At 39.8% G+C, this 20115-nt stretch overlaps 1 protein-coding gene across 1 annotated transcript; it reads right to left on the reverse strand.

Moving 5' to 3' along the window:
- Positions 1-9502: 9502 nt before the first annotated feature.
- Positions 9503-15781, reverse strand: LOC139180568 (tripartite motif-containing protein 43B-like). Its single transcript, XM_070782416.1, has 5 exons — positions 15371-15781; positions 14339-14434; positions 12097-12119; positions 11489-11586; positions 9503-10002 (listed from the first exon to the last, which is right to left on the reverse strand). The coding sequence occupies exons 1-5, from the start codon at positions 15779-15781 to the stop codon at positions 9503-9505; spliced, it is 1128 nt and encodes a 375-aa protein (XP_070638517.1).
- Between the last annotated feature and the right edge of the window lie 4334 nt (positions 15782-20115).

The following is a 20115-nucleotide window of genomic DNA, read 5'->3' on the forward strand; positions in this document are numbered from 1 at the left end:
TTTGGGGGATACTGAGTGTCCCGTGTCGAAAAATGGAATCTGAAGGACTTTGCCTTCTGAAGAAGTGTCACAGAGCAAATACAGGCAAACTCAGACAGACAAGTAAATCTAGTGGGTGATGAGCCTGGATGGGTCAATGAAATTAGGACTATTATACTGTTCATGAAATGAAGGTATGAAATTCATATTTGGGGAGTTCAATTATTTCCAAACAACAACTTCATGGATAACAAGTGTAAACCATGGTGTGACTTCACCATGAATGAAATATGTAAAGACATATATATGAAACACACACACACACACATATATATACATATTTTTTGTGTATATATATGTATGCACACTTGTGTGTTGTGTATATATGTGTGTGTGTGTGCGTACATGAGAGGAGCTTGTATCAGAGGAGACTGGTGAGATTTGAAACCATGCTGCTCCCTTTCCTCTCCTCCTCCCACAATTCCACGCTCTCATTCAGTTTCCGGTCTGTTCCATTCCTACCACCAACATGAGCAGGTTGTCTAGGAAGTTACAGCTCTTTAATGGGAGATTTAAGCGATTTTTGTCTTAATTTCCAAGTTTCATTTCACTTAATAGCGTCCCATGTTGACCACAATTCTTTAGAGTAAGAGAAGTTTGAATTAATCAGATAGACTGGAGTTAAAAACTTATTGCCATGGAAGGGTTTAGGAAATTTGAGAAAGTTTCCAAAATACGTGTTTGGTGTGCACAGTGCACGTGCCCTTAGCCACGTCTGACTCTTTGGGACCCTTTGGACTGTAGCCCACAAGGTTCTCTGTCCGTTGAATTTTTCAGTCAAGAATACTGGAGTAGGTTGTCATTTCCTCCTCCAGGGGATCTTCCTGACCCAGGGATCAAACCCGTGTCTTATGTGTCCCCTACCTTACATTTTATGTGAATTCTTTACCCACTGAGTCATCAGGAGGAAAAAAAAAACACCAAAAACCTACATGACATACGGGCTTCCCTGATAGCTCAGTTGGTAAAGAATCCAGCTGCAATGCAGGAGATCCCAGCTCAATTCCTAATCCAGGAAGATCCGGTGGAGAAGGGATAGGCTACCCACTCCAGTATTCTTGGGCTTCCCTTGTGGTTCAGCTGGTAAAGAATTTTCCTGCAACGTGGGAGACTTGGGTTTGATCCCTTGGTTTGAAAGATTCCCCTGGAGAAGGGAATGGCTACCCATGCCAGTATTCTTGCCTGGAGAATTCCATGGACTGTATAGTCCATGGGTGGCAAAGAGTTGCACAGGACTGAGTGACCTTCACTTTTAGATGACATAGTGGAGGAGAGCAGGAGACCAGGAGAGGCAGGAGACCAGGAGAGGGCGCTGTCCTGTACTGTTAGGAACTTTACACCTTGGAAACCACAGGGGAGTCCAGTAAAATCCTTTTTAACAATGAAGTTGTCTCTCATAGAAGAGCCTCCACCTAGATTCTTTCTGGAAAAAAATAACAGGCTATGACATGCTTGGAGTTCTGATTGGAAAAATATCAGTCTCAAGCACAATCAGCAAATCTACAGAAGAAACTGGAAAATATTGTAAAAATTGTGAGATTATAAAGGGTAGGGAAATCACAGCTACGTTTCTCTAATTGCTTTTCACAGCACAGGAAAGTTGTGACCTGTGTATTGCTGCAAGTTCACAGCAAGTGGCTGAGCCTGACCATCGCCCAGTGATGGCTCCTGAAATAGGCTCCGGGGTCACAGGCCCGCACATGGACAGCAAGACTGACTCATTACTGCAGTGAGGATTCCCGCAAGAGTTCCTCTTTTGGTGCCAAAGGCTTCATCAATGTTTACTAATACACATTAACCTGAAAAAGTTCATCAGAACTTTTTCTCATTTTATACTAATCAGGCAGAAACATCAGGTGAATTTGTATCATTCTTAGAAAATCTTTCTCATTTTTCTTTTTGCCTGTCTGCTTCCACTGTCATGACTCTCAGAGGCACTTGCCTCTGTTACCTACAACCTGAGGAAAATTAGCTGCTGTTTCCTTCTCCAGGGGATCTTACTGATCAAGGATTGAACTCGCAACTTTTGTGTTTCTTGCATTGGCAGGCAGATTTTTTACTTCTGTGCCACCTGGGAAGCCCCATATAATAATATTACACTATAGATATTTCATATCTCAAGCTAATGAAATTTTTTTGGTTGTGACTTTGAAAATCAGTTTCCTATCTCGTTGACATTATTCATTATTATTTTATTTGTAATATGTTCGGTAGATTTTGGAAAACTTCAATAACCACAGAATAATATTTCAGAGTTTTAACTCTTTCACTCATGTATTTGCTTATTAATTCACCTTTATTTATTGTGTGCCACGTTCTAAGTGCTGAACTGGACAGTGGGAACAGAGAAGTAAATAAGGCAAAGACTGTGCTTACTTTCTCAGAATCTGCAGTCCCCTAGTAAAATGCACCTAGGTATTTAAAGAAATTCTGTTGAATATTATGATAAGATGTTATCTCACCAGAGAGTATGTTTTAATAGAAACTAAGCTGAGCTGTGAGTGAACTCCAGGAGTTGGTGATGGACAGGGAGGCCTGACGTGCTGCGATTCATGGGGTCTCAAAGGGGATCAGACACGACTGAGCCACTGAACTGACTGAACTGAAGCTGAGCTGTACAGTCAGGAAAAACTTCCTGGATAATCTGTTGATGAGCTATAATATGGTGAATGACTAGAGTTTAGAGAAAGTCTAAATGTTGGACAAAGAGAAAGGGTTTCACAATGTCTGTCAACTACTTGAATCCACACAACGAGGTTACTCTTCAAGAAAAACTGAGTTATTTCTTTAGTTTATGAGGCTGCAATATATACCACATTATCCGTCTACTCAAATATGATTCAACTATGCAAAGAAGACACATTTCTTATAGTGTACATGAAACTTATGGCATGCTACTTTTATTCTAATAAAACTATTATATGTAAACCAAATATCCACTGATTATATTTGAGAAATGCTCCACAAGCGTTTTTACTATTAGATAACTTAATTAACAAAGTTATACTTTCAACCTGGTTATGCTACTTTATAAACACACAATCATACTGTTCCATTAAATCACAGTGAGATCAGAGACAGACAGGTATCATCCTGTAGCCTCACGTGATGTTTCAGGACTGTATTTTCCTCAGATATAAAGTCACCAAATAAACTGTCACAGAACTTGGCATTTCATGGAGACCTAAGCAACAGAAAGCTCCAGATGGGAGGAGAAGGAGGAAAGAAGGAAGCTATATATGAGGGATCCTCTGGAAACACCAGAAGCTCACAGCTCCATTGTCAGAATCCAGAAACAATCCAATCCTATGCAGAGGCCTTTTCACATACTGAACTATGGGTAGGAAGCTGGGGGGGGCAGAAATTAATGATTGTTCACCTTCATAAGAAAAAGAAGAAATGCTTCTTCAGAATAATACTGATAGCGCTATCACTTGTCAAGCAGTTTGTACAGACTCTCACAGTCCAGTCAGAGGAGTGGGTCACATCCGCCTTTCAGTACTGCCTCTGGGAAGTGGAAGGCGTGAGCTCCCCACACCACAAGAGTCTCTCCACCCTGGGCTGTCTAGACAGGCAATGGCAGTCATCTCAGAAAGTCTTATATTGTGAGTGGTCATTGTCTGAGTCAGAACATTATCCACTGCAGAAAGAGCAAAAATCAGACTAGCATGTGGGATTTCCATGCCCTGAGAGGCAGAGGGTCTCTATACAAGGAGTCTTTTCATTTTCTTTCCTCCAAGAAAATAGGAAATGAATACAAAAGGGAGTTCAAACAGGTGCTTCTATGAAGAACAACAGCTATTATTTATCTATAACACATGGAAACTCCTTAAATCATGTAGAAAAAGTAAATATATAGATATAGATATATCATGAACTCTGTGAAATCTGGCAATGTCAAAATCTTGACAGCTTACTTGAAGAACACATAAAATTTAATTTTTTCAGTACTTTAGTACTTTATACTTTTCTTTACACTTTTCAGTATTTTACACAAAATTTATTTGTGTCATTTGTCTTTAATATGAGAAACGCTGGACTGGAAGAAACACAAGCTGGAATCAAAATTGCCGGGAAAAATATCAATAACCTCAGATATGCAGATGACACCACCCTTATGGCAGAAAGTGAAGAGGAACTAAAAAGCCTCTTGATGAAAGTGAAAGTGGAGAGTGGAAAAAGTTGGCTTAAAGCTCAACATTCAGAAAACGAAGATCATGGCATCCAGTCCCATCACTTCATGGGAAATAGATGGGTAAACAGTGGAATCAGTGTCAGATTTTATTTTTCTGGGCTCCAAAATCACTGCAGATGGTGACTGCAGCCCTGAAATTAAAAGATGCTTACTCCTTGGAAGGAAAGTTATGACCAACCTAGATAGCATATTCAAAAGCAGAGACATTACTTTGCCAACAAAGGTTCATCTAGTCAAGGCTATAGTTTTTCCTGTGGTCATGTATGGATGTGAGAGTTGGACTGTGAAGAAGGCTGAGCGCCAAAGAATTGATGCTTTTGAACTGTGGTGTTGGAGAAGAATCTTGAGAGTCCCTTGGACTGCAAGGAGATCCAACCAGTCCATTCTGAAGGAGATCAGCCCTGGGATTTCTTTGGAAGGAATGATGCTAAAGCTGAAACTCCAGTACTTTGGCCACCTCATGCAAAGAGTTGACTCATTGGAAAAGACTCTGATGCTGTGAGGGATTGGGGGCAAGAGGAGAAGGGGACGACAGAGGATGAGATGGCTGGATGGCATCACTGACTCGATGGACATGAGTCTCAGCGAACTCCGGGAGTTGGTGATGGACAGGGAGGCCTGGCGTGCTGCGATTCATGGGGTTGCACAGAGTTGGACACGACTGAGCAACTGATCTGATCTGATCTGATCTGATCCTTTTTATGAACCATATGATAAAAGTGATTATTTACAACTCTCTCTCTCTCTAATATGGATTGCCTATGTTTTGTCAGTCTAGAATTTTAATCTTTATCTTTGCTGAAAATAACTACAGTATATATGCCCACACCATGTTGATTAAAACACCTTTGTGCCATCAGAGCTCTGGTCCCCGTGTCTTTCTTTCTCTTTCTTTCTCTCTCTCTCTTTCAGGCTATTTCTTTGGAGCGCAGAGGCACTCTGAGTTCACTTTCTGCCCGGGCTTCTAAGACCCTCTCAAGAAGGCGCTCTGCAGCCTCCATGAACAGAGCAAGCCCCTGTGCAAGGGGCTTTATTGGCTTTCTGCGTAAACCAAGGAATATCAGCCTCTTTCTCTCCTTTACTTTCTTATTGTCAACTCCAGACCACCAGGTTCTGGTCCATTAGAGGACTGCAACAAACATTAAAGATTAAAAGGCACAGATGTCAGCCAAGATCACATAACATGATTTAAGGTACCAAAATTTCAATATTATTAGCATTACCATATTATTATCACTGCAATCATTAGTGTTTTCTAAACTGTTGCATTTATTGAGAAATATAGTGTATATTTAGGTCATTCTGTAGGTGGGCAGTTCTATGTACAAAACTTAAATTGATAAAATTTGCGTGAGATTTATAATTAATTATGCTTAATGGCATATGGTCTTGTAATGGGTTTCTGTTGTTTCAATCTGACTAGGCTGTAATATTAGGATTTAAGGTAATCCACCAGCCACTTTGTAAAACACTCACATCTCCTGCAATTATTCAAGCAGACATTAATCTAGGTGATGCTGTGAAGAGGTTTGGAGGGTGTAAATCCATGATATAGACTCTAATCTAAGGAGATTATGCAGATGCACTGATTTAATCAACAGGAGGTCTTTAAAAGATGTATAGTAATTCATGGAATAAAATTTCAGACAGTATGTGGATCAGCATTACTCCCAATGCCTCAGTCTCCTGCAGGCAACAGCTCTGCCCTGAATAACTCAGATTCCAGCCTGCTTGTGTTTACCCTCCCTGAGGAAGTGCCCTCCTGTCCTCACACTTTTCCGTAACCATCACAGGAGCAAATTCCCTGTGAACATGAGCTCTGTCTTTCTTTCTCTCTCCTTCTATAATTGAACCCTAACTGATACAAACCTGATACACTTATGATACCTATTAGCTTAACTTTATAAATGTTATTGGAGAAGGCAATGGCACCCCACTCCAGTACTCTTGCCTGGAAAATCCCGTGGATGGAGGAGCCTGGAAGGCTGCAGTCCATGGGGTCGCTAAGAGTCGGACACAACTGAGCAACTTCACTTTCACTTTTTCACCTTCAAGCATTGGAGAAGGAAATGGTAACCTACTCCAGTGTTCTTGCCTGGAGAATCCCAGGGACAGGGGAGCCTGGTGGGCTGTCATCTATGGGGTCGCATAGAGTCGGACACGACTGAAGTGACTTAGTAGTAGTAGTAGTAGTATAAATGTTATTTATGGTCCATTGACTGACAACACAACTCTCAGTATATTAATATAGATGTACCCAAAATTTTCACGGAAAATGGTGATTTTTTATTGCTGCAAGTTCTTAGGAATAAAACTTACTTCCACTTCTTCTTGGTTCAAGGAAGAAGGGGACCACTCTTAGACCTAATTAAAGGCCTTGCCTGGGTTATTTGGAGATACCAGTTTGGAAAATTTACATTTAGGAAGAAAATATAAATGCACTTTCTTAGAAGAAATGTATCATCAGTAATTTTCTGCTCTTTACTCCTGATAGCATGTGAGGTGCAGTTTCCGCTGCTTGCTAGTTGCCCTCCAGACTGTCATCTACCTTCAACAATCATCAACTTGCATGATTTTGTTCATAAAATTTGCTTGCATGCTTATTTTATTTTTATTCATGTACTTTTATGATTTTTCTCATTGCAACAAATTTAATTACCAAGGAGTTTATAAAGGAAACATTTTACAAAGTAAAGCCCCAATCATAATTACCAACTGCAATGTTCTCATCATTGTTCTATGAGCCATTCCTTTTCTATGGATTTCTCCTCATGGACCCCTGTACTGGAACTACAGTGGGGAAATTTTAATGAGAGATGGGCTAGGTGACATTAAGAAAGTTTCCAAAATCTTGGTATCTCACTTCCTTACTTCCTTAATATAAAAGTAGGCCACTCTCCTGCTGGAAGTGAATAGATTGGGGCAGAAATATTTCCATATGTATATTTAAGCTCTGATCTGCCAATAAAGTGTTTCTTTCTGACTTAGAAAAGTAAAACTAGAAAAAAAATTCATGTTTCCTTTGAATGAGGTACTCCACTTGTTTTCCAGCCAGCTTCTGCATTTATTCTTAGCAGAAATCCTGACTCTTTGTCACTAATACATATCCCACTGATGTATGAATGATACTGGAAATCTGTTTAAGATTAAGGCTCTCTCATTATTTGTTCTTTTCTCCCCTTCTAGGTTCCTGGCTTTTCTCCTTTTTTTTGTTTTCATAAACAATTGTATCTTTCATAAGTAGTTGTATCTTTTATATATGAAAAAATTGAGTTTGAATATTAATCTTGTTCCCAGAAGAAATCTTAGTGATTTATTTAGTTATTTTATTTTTTGTACACTCTTTTTTTCTTTACTTTATTGTTTATTAGTGTGTTTCAGGTGAACATTTGTTACATCAGAAATAATGACCATACTTGACTTTTTATACCTACAGTTTATCTCTTACTGTGTTTTGCCAGTTTTCTTAAAAAAACATTAATAGTGATGATGTATTATTGTCCAGATGGTGACCTTTAAAGACACTCCAAAGCTTTAAGACAAAATTTGCAGCTACTAATATGATTTAAATTTATGTTTAAATTAACATAAGTTTAAATTATTCTTAAGCATCTATTAACTTATTTTGTTTTAGTTTTTTTTAGCTCAGTTGGTAAAGAATCCACTTGCAATACAGAAGACCCTGTTTCGATTCCTGGGTTGGGAAGATCCCCTAGGGAAGGGATAGGCTACCCACTACACTATTCTTGGGCTTCCCTTGTGGCTCAGCTGGTAAAGAGTCTGCTGCAATGAAGGAGACCTGGTTTCAATCCCTGGGTTGGGAAGATCCCCTGGAGAAGGGAAAGGTGACCCAACCCAGTATTCTTGCCTGAGAATACCGTGGACTGTATTCCATGGGGTTGCAAAGAGTTGGACACGACTGAGCAACTTTCACTTTCATTTCAGTTCATGATGTGCACTAGTATGTTCATGGCATCCTTTCTTTCAACTATCAGTCTGATTTTTCCTCACACACATTAATATAAGGCAATTGCATTAATTGGTTACTTTCAAAAATCCTGTTGTTTTCCAGAAATAACCCACATATAATGCTTTATTGACAATATGACAAATTCAAACAGATTCTCTCAACCTTTGTTAGAGTGGAAATTCATATTTATGCAAGGCCCCATGGTATACAAGGTTCATAACTTGCTATGTTTTTTCTTTCTTTTTTGATGACCCAGATGTTAATCCTGTGTTCCAGAGTAACATGACCAACAGGAAAACTTGGAAATTATTCAAAGTCCAAACAATTCTCTAACCCCTTTCTCTAGATTATTTTTTTTTTAATATATAGTAAACCACTCATCTGCAGATTTGCTTTTCTTGATTTCAATTACTCATGTGGTTAAAACCTTGTTCAGGAAATATTAAACGGAAAAGTCTCAGAAATAATTCAAATGTATTTAATTGTGAGCCATGCTATGTAGTGCAATGAAATTCCACACCATCCAGCTTTATCCCAACGAGAATATGTATTGTCACTTTATCCTGCTTATCCCACCCTCATTGACTTAACTTTCTGGGTTATCATATCCATGGTTGTAAATCACACTAGGTGTCTTCAAGTAGCCCTTATTTAATAATGGCCCTCAAGTATGGTGATAATGATGGTGGTATTTCAGATATGCCAAAGGGAAGCCATAGCGTCCATCCTTTAGGAGATTGTTCTGTCTGTCTTTTCCCTTATACTATTGTAATAGAAAAAGACATGCAAATCCTGAGTTCTCTAAAAGAAATGCTTTCCCCGGTTTCCAGGGCAATGGCAATTTCCCTGCAAATCAGATTTCATCTTGAGGTTGAATAGATGTATATAGGGCAGTAGATTATGAGGAAGCAGGAGAAGTTTGCAGGCTGACGTAGGCCTGGTTGGTGACCAGGTCTGCCTATGCTGTGCAGGTTCTGGGTTCCTGTATTGAGTTCCAGGAAGTGGGAAGCACACGATCATATTGTGGTGAATTTAGGAAGCTCATAAAGGAAGTGAAAACCCACAGCATATATTCTGGACACATGGTAACAAGAGAAGAATTTATTGTCAGCAATATGGAGGACAACCAAGTGAAGTGTGCATTTGACACTATCTTCACATCAAATAACAATAAAAGAAGCTGCATTACAGTAGAAAGAGCCTACAGATCAGGAAGTCTCCTTGATATGCTGCAGTGGACAAGGGCTCCCTCAGAGAAGGAGTCCTGAGCACCCCGTCTGGGCCATGACTCAGCCTCCTCACCTGTGGCCAGTGCAGAAGAAGGGCCTGACAGGGAAAGTGCACACGCCATCATCGTACCTCCAAAGGAGGGTGCGCTTGGCAACATCCACAAAACTAATACTCCCACTGTCACAATCAAGGAACACCCCAACCCTGCCCAGAGGTCTCTCTGTGTACAGAGGCGTGGTGGGGGCTGTGGTCCAGAGTTGGTAATGGTCATCCTTCTTCACACACACAAGGAGAAAGTTGTCATTGTTGGACTCGTCCAGTATGCCATCGTCCTTCCTTATCCAGGAATCCTTACAGACACCTACAGCCCAGTCCCAAGAGCTGTCCACAAGCATCTCCCAGTACTGTTTGCCGGAGGTGAAGCTCTGGTCTCCCCATGAGGCCAAATACTTCAATGTTCCACCATCCAAAGATGCATGGAGGCTGTCATGTTCATACGTCAGACGTCTTGCATCATCGAACAACCTGATGTGCTGACTGCTTACTTCATTACTGAGTGAAAAGTTGACTGTGGAGAGATGAGGGAAAATGCCAGTCAAAATCAATGTTAAAATTCAAATTATCTACCAGAGAAGGTGGTCCACCTGGAGTCTCACTGGAAATATATTGTAAGATTGGAAGGGCAGTTCTGATTGGAAAGTATTGGGTTTAAATATTGCTAACATATCTGCTGAAGAAAGCACTAATTAAAATGGAAAAAACTACCTACAAGTTCAGAGATTATAAGTTAGAGGGAGGTCAAGGTGACTTCTGGCTGGGTGTATTGTATATTTATTACATCTAAAGGATTGGACTCCTGGGCATCAATCACCTCCAAGACCATGACAGCATATCTTATCTCCACCTTCACCACCACTGTGCAAGGAAAAAAGCTGAATTGTAGAATGGACAATTGGTGATCACTCTACCATTCAGTTAAGTTAGCAAATGGACACTGAAGAAGTACAACCTAAGGATGGCTTCTTCAAAGTAGTTTATTTGTAGGGCTTTTCTGTCTTTGATCTGTGGTTCCAAACTGAAGCCTAGTCTTCCACTTCCTGCTAAGTCACCCTCCAGGGTGAAGTTTATCATGGTGCTCATTGTGGCTTCATCATCCAACCATTTGCTTACTTGTGATTTCTGCATTTGATTTTTGAGGCTTATATATTTTGTAAAATTATGTGAATGGAAAAATCACTTCATGCCTTCAATTCCTAAGAACTTTTTAAGCCAAAATGTTTTTAGGACTTCCCTGGTGGCACAGTGGAGAAGATGCTTCCTGCAAATTTAGGGGACATTCCTAATCTGGGAAGAGTCCACATGTTGTGGAGCAACTGAACCTGTGGATTATGACTACTGAGCCCGTGCTCTTGAGCCCAGGATCCACCACTACTGAGCCCACATGCTACAATTACTGAAGCTCACTCATCAAGAGTCTCTTGTGCTCTGCAGCAAGAGAAGCCACTGCAATGAGAAGGCAACCACTGAAGTGAAGAGTAACCTGGCTCCCCACAGCAAGAGAAACCCGTGCAAAGCAACAAAGACCCCGTGTGGTTAAAACTAAATAAAGAGAGAAATATTTCTAAAATAATATAAATAAACAAGAGAAGAAAATGTATTCTCAAAAAATATTTTAAAACTCTAACTGCACTTAAACTCTGAAATTTAATATCCTGTTTTAATTACCAGTTTTCTAGAAGTCAGTGAACAGCTGACATTGTATGTCATGATATTTCTAGGGCTCAAGAAGCCATTTTGGGAGCATGTTACTTTTTTCATTATACAAAATTTTATGAAATTTAAAAATATTTGATGAGGCCTGAATCAAATCAGTATCTGCACCAGCCTGCATGTATTCTATAAGGATTTTAGTGACTCTGTGATGGTATATGTCTTCACCTGTCTATCTGCAGGCTGTTCCCCTGCACAAGGTGAAAGCTAAGCAGAAAAAGACTCTGTGGACACCATCACTGAAGGACCTTGCAGGGCAGACACCCCAATGGGGTGACACTCACCTCGGAAGTGGTTGAGCCACTCCATCAGCCCAGACATGGGGCGCGCAGGGAGTTCTGGGAGCAGAGGCTGAGGCACGTGCAGCTGTGCTGACTCACTCCTGTAAGAGAAAGATGTGGTTCATCCTTCTGCTGCCCAGGGCTTCTTAAACACAGCCTTTACAATAAGACAGCATTCTTCAGCTCAACATTCTTCATCTAAATCCCTTTTCCACCCTCATGGGATAGAATTGAGCTGTTTTTGGAAATTTATTCTCACTCTTCTTCTTGCCCTGATTCCAGCCCATTTCTCAGAGGTAATTGCCTCTCTAACCTCAAACTTGGGGAAAACTAGTCTTTGCACCTCTAGGTGCTGGTGATTTTGAAATCTAAATCAGAAATTACTGACCTTTAAGAAATTTTTGCACTGAGCTGGATAATACCTCCCTCTGCCACAGTAGCAAAAAGGCTAACTTCCTTTTGAGCAAGAAATCATACTCAGCAAAACAGGTGCAGACACATGTACCCAAGCAATCTAGCATTATCTAGGTAAGTTACGTCATCACTTTGTTAAGTGCTGCTGTATCTCTTTCAGAGCCCCCAGGTGCCCTCTTCAGTATCGAAAAGCTTACCATTTCAGTTTGTCTTCCAATTCCTGTCAAGAAAAAAAAAAAAAAAAAGACAAGTTAGACCTTATATACAGGCAACCAGGATTTGGGTTTGCAAAACTTCAGTAGAGTTTTAATCACCACCACCAGAAACAGTCTGAGAAATCTGTTTTCCTTTTCTTTCTGGAAAAAAAAAACCCTCTGGGACAACATATTTTATATGGATAGAATGTATTTCTTGAGGAGTTAATAAAACGAAAGGTGAAACAGAGAAAGGACAAGAGTACTGATGATTCACCCTCTGCTCTCTGCATATTGATCTTTCCTAGGGCTTTTACCCAAAGTGTAATAAACTCCAAACTAATGTCTAATGAAACCTGGTGTATCTCAACAGGAAGTGGAAATATACATACACACACACACACACACACACACATATACACACACATGTATATGTGTGTTTGTATATATGTATATACATACACATATGAGCTTTGTCCAAATGTCTCCCATTGCACATTTGAAGACCAAAAAATGGAATCAGTACATAAGCTGTTCCTTTCTGGTTTTAATAGAAGCAAGTTACAAAAGGAGATTTTGAAAAGGGAATATTTCCTGGGGGATATCTAGGATCAGAATGCTATAAAGCTTGCTCAGGCATAATTTGCATGAGTTGCACTTTATCTATAATATTTCCAAGTAGGAGAGAATCCCACCTTAGTCGCAGGGGATGAAGAAATATACCATGTCAGGGAAGTCAAAGGTGTGAACATCAGGTAATGTATTTTCAAACACATCCTCAGTTCTTACCTGGAGCAGCTCCACGTCTGGTTTAGAGCACATTTGAATGAACTCCTTGTGTATTTCTCGGAGCTCTCTCTTCTTTCTGATTATTTCCTCTTGCCTTCTTCTGAGTTGATTGTATATGTTTTGGCCTTCTTTTACAATACTCTCTAAATAGTAATCTTCTTCCTCTGGGAGAAATGGGGGTGCCATCTGATAAGTTCTCCTAATCATGTCTCCATGTCGATACACATAAAACTGTTTAGAGATGAATTTCAACATCATTTAGTTTGCTATGATTCATGTTCTCTCCCAAGAAGCTATATCCATCCTAAATGAATGCTCTCCCTCATCTCAGAAGCCAAGTTCATTCTTCTTTCCTTCACCTTGTTTTCATTCTTTTTAATTGATCAGAAACCAAACCTACCCTTTCTTCAAACAACTTTCATCTAATTCAGGAGTTCCTGAAACACTTGGACAAAATCTTTTCATGAATCATTTCTTTCATATGCCTCCTGTTAAATGAGAAAGAGCCCATGTAAGCAATTGAAATTTATGGGTGATTCATCTGTCATATGCAATATCCTCATTTCAATGCTAATACGTAAGCTTGTGTTTCACCTAGCATCTCCTGGCTTTCTCTCTTAGTGCCATGCTACATAATACTTTCAGTGTTGGTAATCTCAGGAAACGTCTTTCTAAAAATTATTGCCTGTCCTTGAACAGTTTTCCAGCCTCAATCATTTCTTTCTAGTGTTCTTTTCTCTATGAATCAGTTTTCTTCCTCCCCATAAGTTCACAAGCTTCTTCCCATATTGTTTGGAAGATCATTTCTCTTCATTCCATTTCATATTTCTCCTGGTATTGAATGATTCACTCTCTCATGCTCCAACTCTTTCTCCTTGTTCCTTTCCCCCTGAGTTGTTTAACATGTTACATTTTCTCCAACTTGAACCAATATCACTGTCTAGCTAGAGAGCAGTCACTCTTCACCGTGATGGGCACACTCCTTAAAGTGCTGTTTGTGTTTGCTTTGTATCACCTGGGCTCATGTACTAATCAGATTGAAGTACTTTGTGGTTCCCAATGACATGCCTTTTACTTTCTGGAATGTATGACTGACAGAAATCTGTGCCTGAAATAACCCATGAATTTTTAAACATTTACTCGAACTTCAAAACTGGAATTGATCTTAAATTTGAGAAATTTTCCTTGAGATCCTAAATCACGTCTATGTAATCATCCACATCACACCATAAACCTCCACCTTAGAACTTTCTTCTAATGGGTCTTTTGTTTTAGTTATTGATCCACTGGATCCTAAAGAGCTTGAGAGGCATGAAAATGTTGGTTGAATGGTGCTCAGAAGGTTTTTTCTGATGGTGTTCAACTCACTCTCTGAATTCAGCTCACTTTATTAATGGTAAGTTTCTCACTGTCTGCCTCAATCTGTTTCTTCAGAGAAATATGTTCTTCTACTTACCATCCAAGGGTCAGTTCCTCTGCTACTTTTCTTGAGATTTCTTTCAGTTTCTTGAATCTTTTCCCATAAAGATGTCATTTGCTTTGCCAACTTTTCCTGTAAAAGAATTATGAATTTTAGTACAAGAAAAGCAAAAACATTGGAGTTTCAGAGCCCAAAGATTGGGGTGTACTGATGATTATTAGATAAAGGTCCTTGAGGGAGACACTAACAGACCACGACAGGTCATCAGGTGTCCGTTTTTCCTCACTCATGATCTGTTGTATGAAATTCTACACTAAAAATCCACACACCATTAGGGAATTATCTGCCTAAGGTATGACTAATTTTCAGCTGCTGTGGCCACTTATATCAAAATTTGGATATAGTTATGTTTATCTTCTGTAAAATCCAATGTAGTGCATCTTCCTTCTTGTCCAGGATTAGAAAACCTATATTCAATTAAAAGTATTTTTGCACTTGTAGATTTTACAGTTTCTTTCTTAAAATTAAGGCCCAACAGTGTCAATAGCATAATAATATATCACCCAAGTAATTTCAGTTAGCTTCATCAGCCAGCCATGGGATACAAGTTCCATAAAGCAGGGATACTGCTCTATATTCTTCACTGCTTTATTATTGTTAACTAGATCTGTACGTGGCACTCAGTAAAAGTGAAAGTTGCTCAGTCGTGTCCAGCTCTTTGTGACCCCATGGACTGTATAGTCCGTGGAATTCTCTAGGCCAGAATACTGGAGTGGGTAGCCTTTCCCTTCTCCAAGGGATCTTCCCAACCCAGGGATCAAATCCAGGTCTCCAGCACTGCAGGTGGATTCTTTACCAGCTGAGCCACAAGGAAAGCCCAAGAATACTGGAGTGGGTAGCCTATCACTTCTCCATGGGACCTTCCCAACCCAAAATCAAACTGGGGTCTCCTGCATTGCAGGTGGATTCTTTACCAACTCAGTAAAGAGAGGGTTTAAGCATCATCATTTTACTCTCTTAGGTGTACCATCCTCAAGCTTCCTAAGTGCTCTCAGAGGCATCACTCACCCAGGATTCCTCAACAGCCTCTTCAGCGAGACAATGTCGGTGAGTCTTGTGCTCCTGACCTTGAGAGCAGACCAAACAGAGCAAGCTCTTGTCGGCTTCACAGAAGATCGTCTTTGTCTGCTTGTGGGTCGCACACAGGTGTTCCTCGCACTTCAGGAATTGCCTGAGATTGGCTTTTCTGACAGTGGACACCAGATTCTTCAGAAGAAAGCTGGTTTTGAAGCTTGTCTGTTCTGATCGTTGTCTGCACACTGGACAACTGGCAGGGACTTTGGCTTGTTCCCAGAAAAGACAAAGACAGGACCTACAGAAGCTGTGTCCACAGCCTATGGTGACTGGGTCTAGAAGGAAATTCAGACAGACGAGGCAGGTGAGCTCCTTCTGGAAGGCTTCTGGGATTTCTGAGTCCATTTTCCTGAGGGAAGAACATCAGGAGTTTATTCCTCTTTCCCCAAGCCAAAAAAGGAACAAACAAAATTAGACTTGGGTTGTGACTAAATAATACACTGCTTTAGGAGCAGAAGAATCTGGATTTTTCATTGGATACAAATGGAAAACAGAAACACAACTTTCAAGAGCTGCAGACAATTTTCTCAGTGGCCTAACCAACACTATCTTCTGAACTCTTTCCCCTCTACCTACTGGAGAAGCTCGGTTTTGATGAGGTCTTGTTTTCCTCTAGATAGCATGACTTCAGGAGCTTGACCTAATTGACAGCTCTATGTGGTGGGTCCTAATTTCTGCAAACAGTCACTATTCTCTATGCCAGTCATTGATTTGGTGTGAGATAGTTGATTAAGCTTGTATTTGTATTATTTCATGTAATTATCATGCATTTTCTTTAGATGTACTTTTTTTTATCTCAATCTGCATTTTTTTCCAAAAATATTTTTTTCTTTGTAAAGCACTTTGAGTACACTCAGAGTCAATAAAGAGGAAATTAAATGTTGGCAAATTGTAACTTATTCCAACCAGAGTTTATTTACATGAATATACTAAGTGGTTGAATTTTTCTTTCTATCCATACTCACCCGATGCATTTTACATGTTATAGAAATAGTCATCATCAAAAAAATTCGTGTGATTTAAATTTTACATTGTAAAAAAATTAGGTCCTTTTGCCTGTGCTTGTTAAGCATAGAAGCGTCTTAAGTTTCTCATCTCTGTATGTCAGTAGTGTCACTTTTCTGACTGCTCAATCATTCCCTAGCTTCTTTAAGATTTCAGTCAAAAATGTTTATTTTGGGAGGGATGATAGTTACCTCACTTTAGCAATATTTTAAGCAGCTCATTGTGTGCATTATCTAGCTCTAGTGTAGAGTATTCTCTCTGGTATATACAGACACATTTCACTTTTTGGGTAAGTGATGATAGGTGCTACATATTGAATCGAATAGTCTCAAGAAATATTTTTAGAAGCTACATCAAACACAAAACATATCAGTCAGCCACTTTCTGAGTCCTTAAAATGCATGGGGACAACTAAGAAAGAAACACAATCACAGAAGTAAAATGAATCCCCCTAATCATTGTGCATGTCAAGACAAGCTAACAAAACCGGAACAGGATTATTTCACTAAGTTGGTAAACAGGGCTGTTACACTGAAAAAAATCTCATTTTACCGATAAATTAAAATTAGGAAATTTAGTTTGTTTTCCCTCAGAAGAGTCCCAGAAGCTGCTCTGTGGTGAATTGTGTACTCACCTAAGGAGGTGTAGAAACAGTCTACCCTGGAGAATAATATGAAGTTGGCTCAGGGGTCAAGAGTTCCAAGTGTGACTTTCAGAAGTCTCAAGATGCAGGTGAACTCCAAACACTCCCTCTCAGTTCTGGAGAAGACTGACTTTGCCTCCTGGAGTCTCCTTATATTGTGTCTCTGAACCCCACCCATTTGTTCAAGTGATTACGTTTCACCAGTCTTCCAATGGGGTTAATATGGATGATTAGATTTCCTAAAACAAGGCAAGACTGCTTTAACAAATTGGCTTATCTTCATAAACATATCTGCCAATATCCTCTCCTCAAGAGTCACTGATTGTACCACGAACCCAACCTGTGACTCTCTGAATGGCCTTAATTTTTATTTTTAATTTACTAAACAAGTTGGAAAAATTCTTTCATCTCTATAGAGTTTAGCAAATGTCTTGAAAAACTTGGAAATTTATTTTCTAAGGTTTTATTAAGTATGTTCTGTCATGGAAGAAGAGCTTTATTGTATTGATTCATTGAATTTTAAATTGTAAAAAAGCACTTCAATGTAAGAACTCCTGTGGTCACCAGTTTAGAAGGAAATTTATCTGCCCCATATCCTCACAGAGATCAAGCCCCTCAGTGCCCCCAGCAACAACAGGCCAGGAAATTCTCTGCCTGGTGCTTCCCACCCAGCTCATGGGAGACAGTAGAGAAAAGCCCCAGCTCAGCCACCCCTTTGGGTCAATTTCATCAATAGGTTACTCTCAAACAAAACAGAAACAACAGTGACCACTTTGGAAAAATTAAGCCAAAAAATATTTTGAGGAAATCACACATATCCTTACCTTTCTTCCCTGACATATTTTCCACTGAACAATCAGTTTGAGAATGCAGAGTGTTTGAAAGGAGTGGGAATCTTGACCCTGTCTTTAAGTCTTTTAAGACATATGTGCCGTTTGTGTACATTTCAAGTGGCTGATGCTCCTAAGTGCTTATAAACAAGCTTTTTCAAATGACAGCAAGTTGCAAAGCACAACCATTCTTTGCTGGGGCAGGTTCTTGTTCACATCAACCCCAAGGGATTTATATTCCAAGTCTTAACCAATTTCCTTACCACTCTCCTTTCCTAAGTGAAATATGCCAGTATACGATAATTACTACAATAGTGTGATTTGTCATAGTCACGAAGTCTTTTTACGAATGCTGGCATGATAGTGATTTTATTTCTCTATGTTTCTGTATTTTACAAAATAATGACAAAAATGAGATCACCAGATCCAACTATAATGTTTCCTCTTATGGGGACACTGGTGCACTAGATCACCTCAGAGGAAGAGCTTGAAGATGGGACTAGCCCGGAGCTTGCTGTAGAGGATGACACTGGGACTGTAAGTGTGTGTTTATTAAAAGTCTGCCCTTCAAGCAACCGTGAGAAGATGAATTAGTGTAAGCTCTCTAGTTTAAACTCAGGGTAAGATTCTTACATGCAGACTTCCCTCATGACAGCCTTAGCGTAGTGCAGTGCCTGAGTGAATAATCACAGAAGGTGTGTGCATGCTGCAATACGGCTGCTACTCTCACTTCCCCCTTTGTTGTCTAGCCCTGCCCACCCGGCATGTCACAGAGCCATTGTGAGGTTCTGTGCCACAAAACTTATCAAATACAAAAGTAAATCCACTTGCTTCATTGTTAGTTTATGCAAGACCACCCACAAAGTAAATGTTCTAGATATACATTCTGAAACTCAATAAAATGATCATGTTACTATACTTTTGGCTTCTAAGCTTACTCTCTGTGAGCTTGAGAGATGTCAAGGAATTTCTATATTTAATTTTACATCAGTCAGTATTGTGAATTGTCTTGCAGTGTTTTAGTTTGGTTTTAATGTGGAATCAGTTGTTTGAGAATATTAATAAAATCTATTATTTTTAAAGAATAATATTAGCTCTGCTTCATTGACTATGCTAAAACATTTGACTGTGCAGATCACAAAAAAAAAAAAAAAAAAAAACATGGAAAATTCTTAAAGAGATGAGAAAACCAGACCACTTTACCTGCCTCCTGAGAAATGTGTATGCAGGTCAAGAAGCAACAGTTAGAACTGGACATAGAACAATAGACTGGTTCCAAATAGGAAAAGGAGTACGTCAAGGCTGTATATTGTCACCCTGCTTATTTAACTTCTATGCAGAGTACATCATGAGAAACACTGGACTCGAAGAAACACAAGCTGGAATCAAGATTGCCGGGAGAAATATCAATAACCTCAGATATGCAGATGACACCACCCTTATGGCAGAAAGTGAAGAGGAACTCAAAAGCCTCTTGATGAAAATGAAAGTGGAGACTGAAAAAGTTGGCTTAAAGCTCAACATTGAGAAAAAGAAGATCATGGCATCCGGTCCCATCACTTCATGGGAAATAGATGGGGAAACAGTGTCAGACTTTATTTTTTTGGGCTCCAAAGTCACTGCAGATGGTGACTGCAGTCATGAAATTAAAAGACACTTAGCCATGAAATTAAAAGACGCTTACTCCTTGGAAGGAAAGTTATGACCAACCTAGATAGCATATTCAAAATCAGACATTACTTTGCCAACAAAGGTCCATCTAGTCAAGGCTATGGTTTTTCCTGTGGTCATGTATGGATGTGAGAGTTGGACTGTGAAGAAGGCTGAGCACCGAAGAATTGATGCTTTTGAACTGTGGTGTTGGAGAAGACTGTTCAGAGTCCCTTGGACAGCAAGGAGATCCAACCAGTCCATTCTGAAGGAGATTAGCTTTGGGATTTCTTTGGAAGGAATGATGCTAAAGCTGAAGCTCCAGTACTTTGGCCACCTCATGTGAAGAGTTGATCCATTGGAAAAGACTCTGATGCTGGGAGGGATTGGGGGCAGGAGGAGAAGGGGATGACAGAGGATGAGATGGCTCGATGGCATCATTGACTCGATGGACGTGAGTCTGAACAAACTCCGGGAGTTGGTGATGGACAGGGAGGCCTGGCGTGCTGTGATTCATGGGGTCACAAAGAGTGGAACACAACTAAACTGAA

The sequence above is a fragment of the Bos indicus genome, chromosome 29 (assembly GCF_029378745.1).
Source record: "Bos indicus isolate NIAB-ARS_2022 breed Sahiwal x Tharparkar chromosome 29, NIAB-ARS_B.indTharparkar_mat_pri_1.0, whole genome shotgun sequence".
In the NCBI taxonomy this organism is placed as follows: domain Eukaryota; kingdom Metazoa; phylum Chordata; class Mammalia; order Artiodactyla; family Bovidae; genus Bos; species Bos indicus.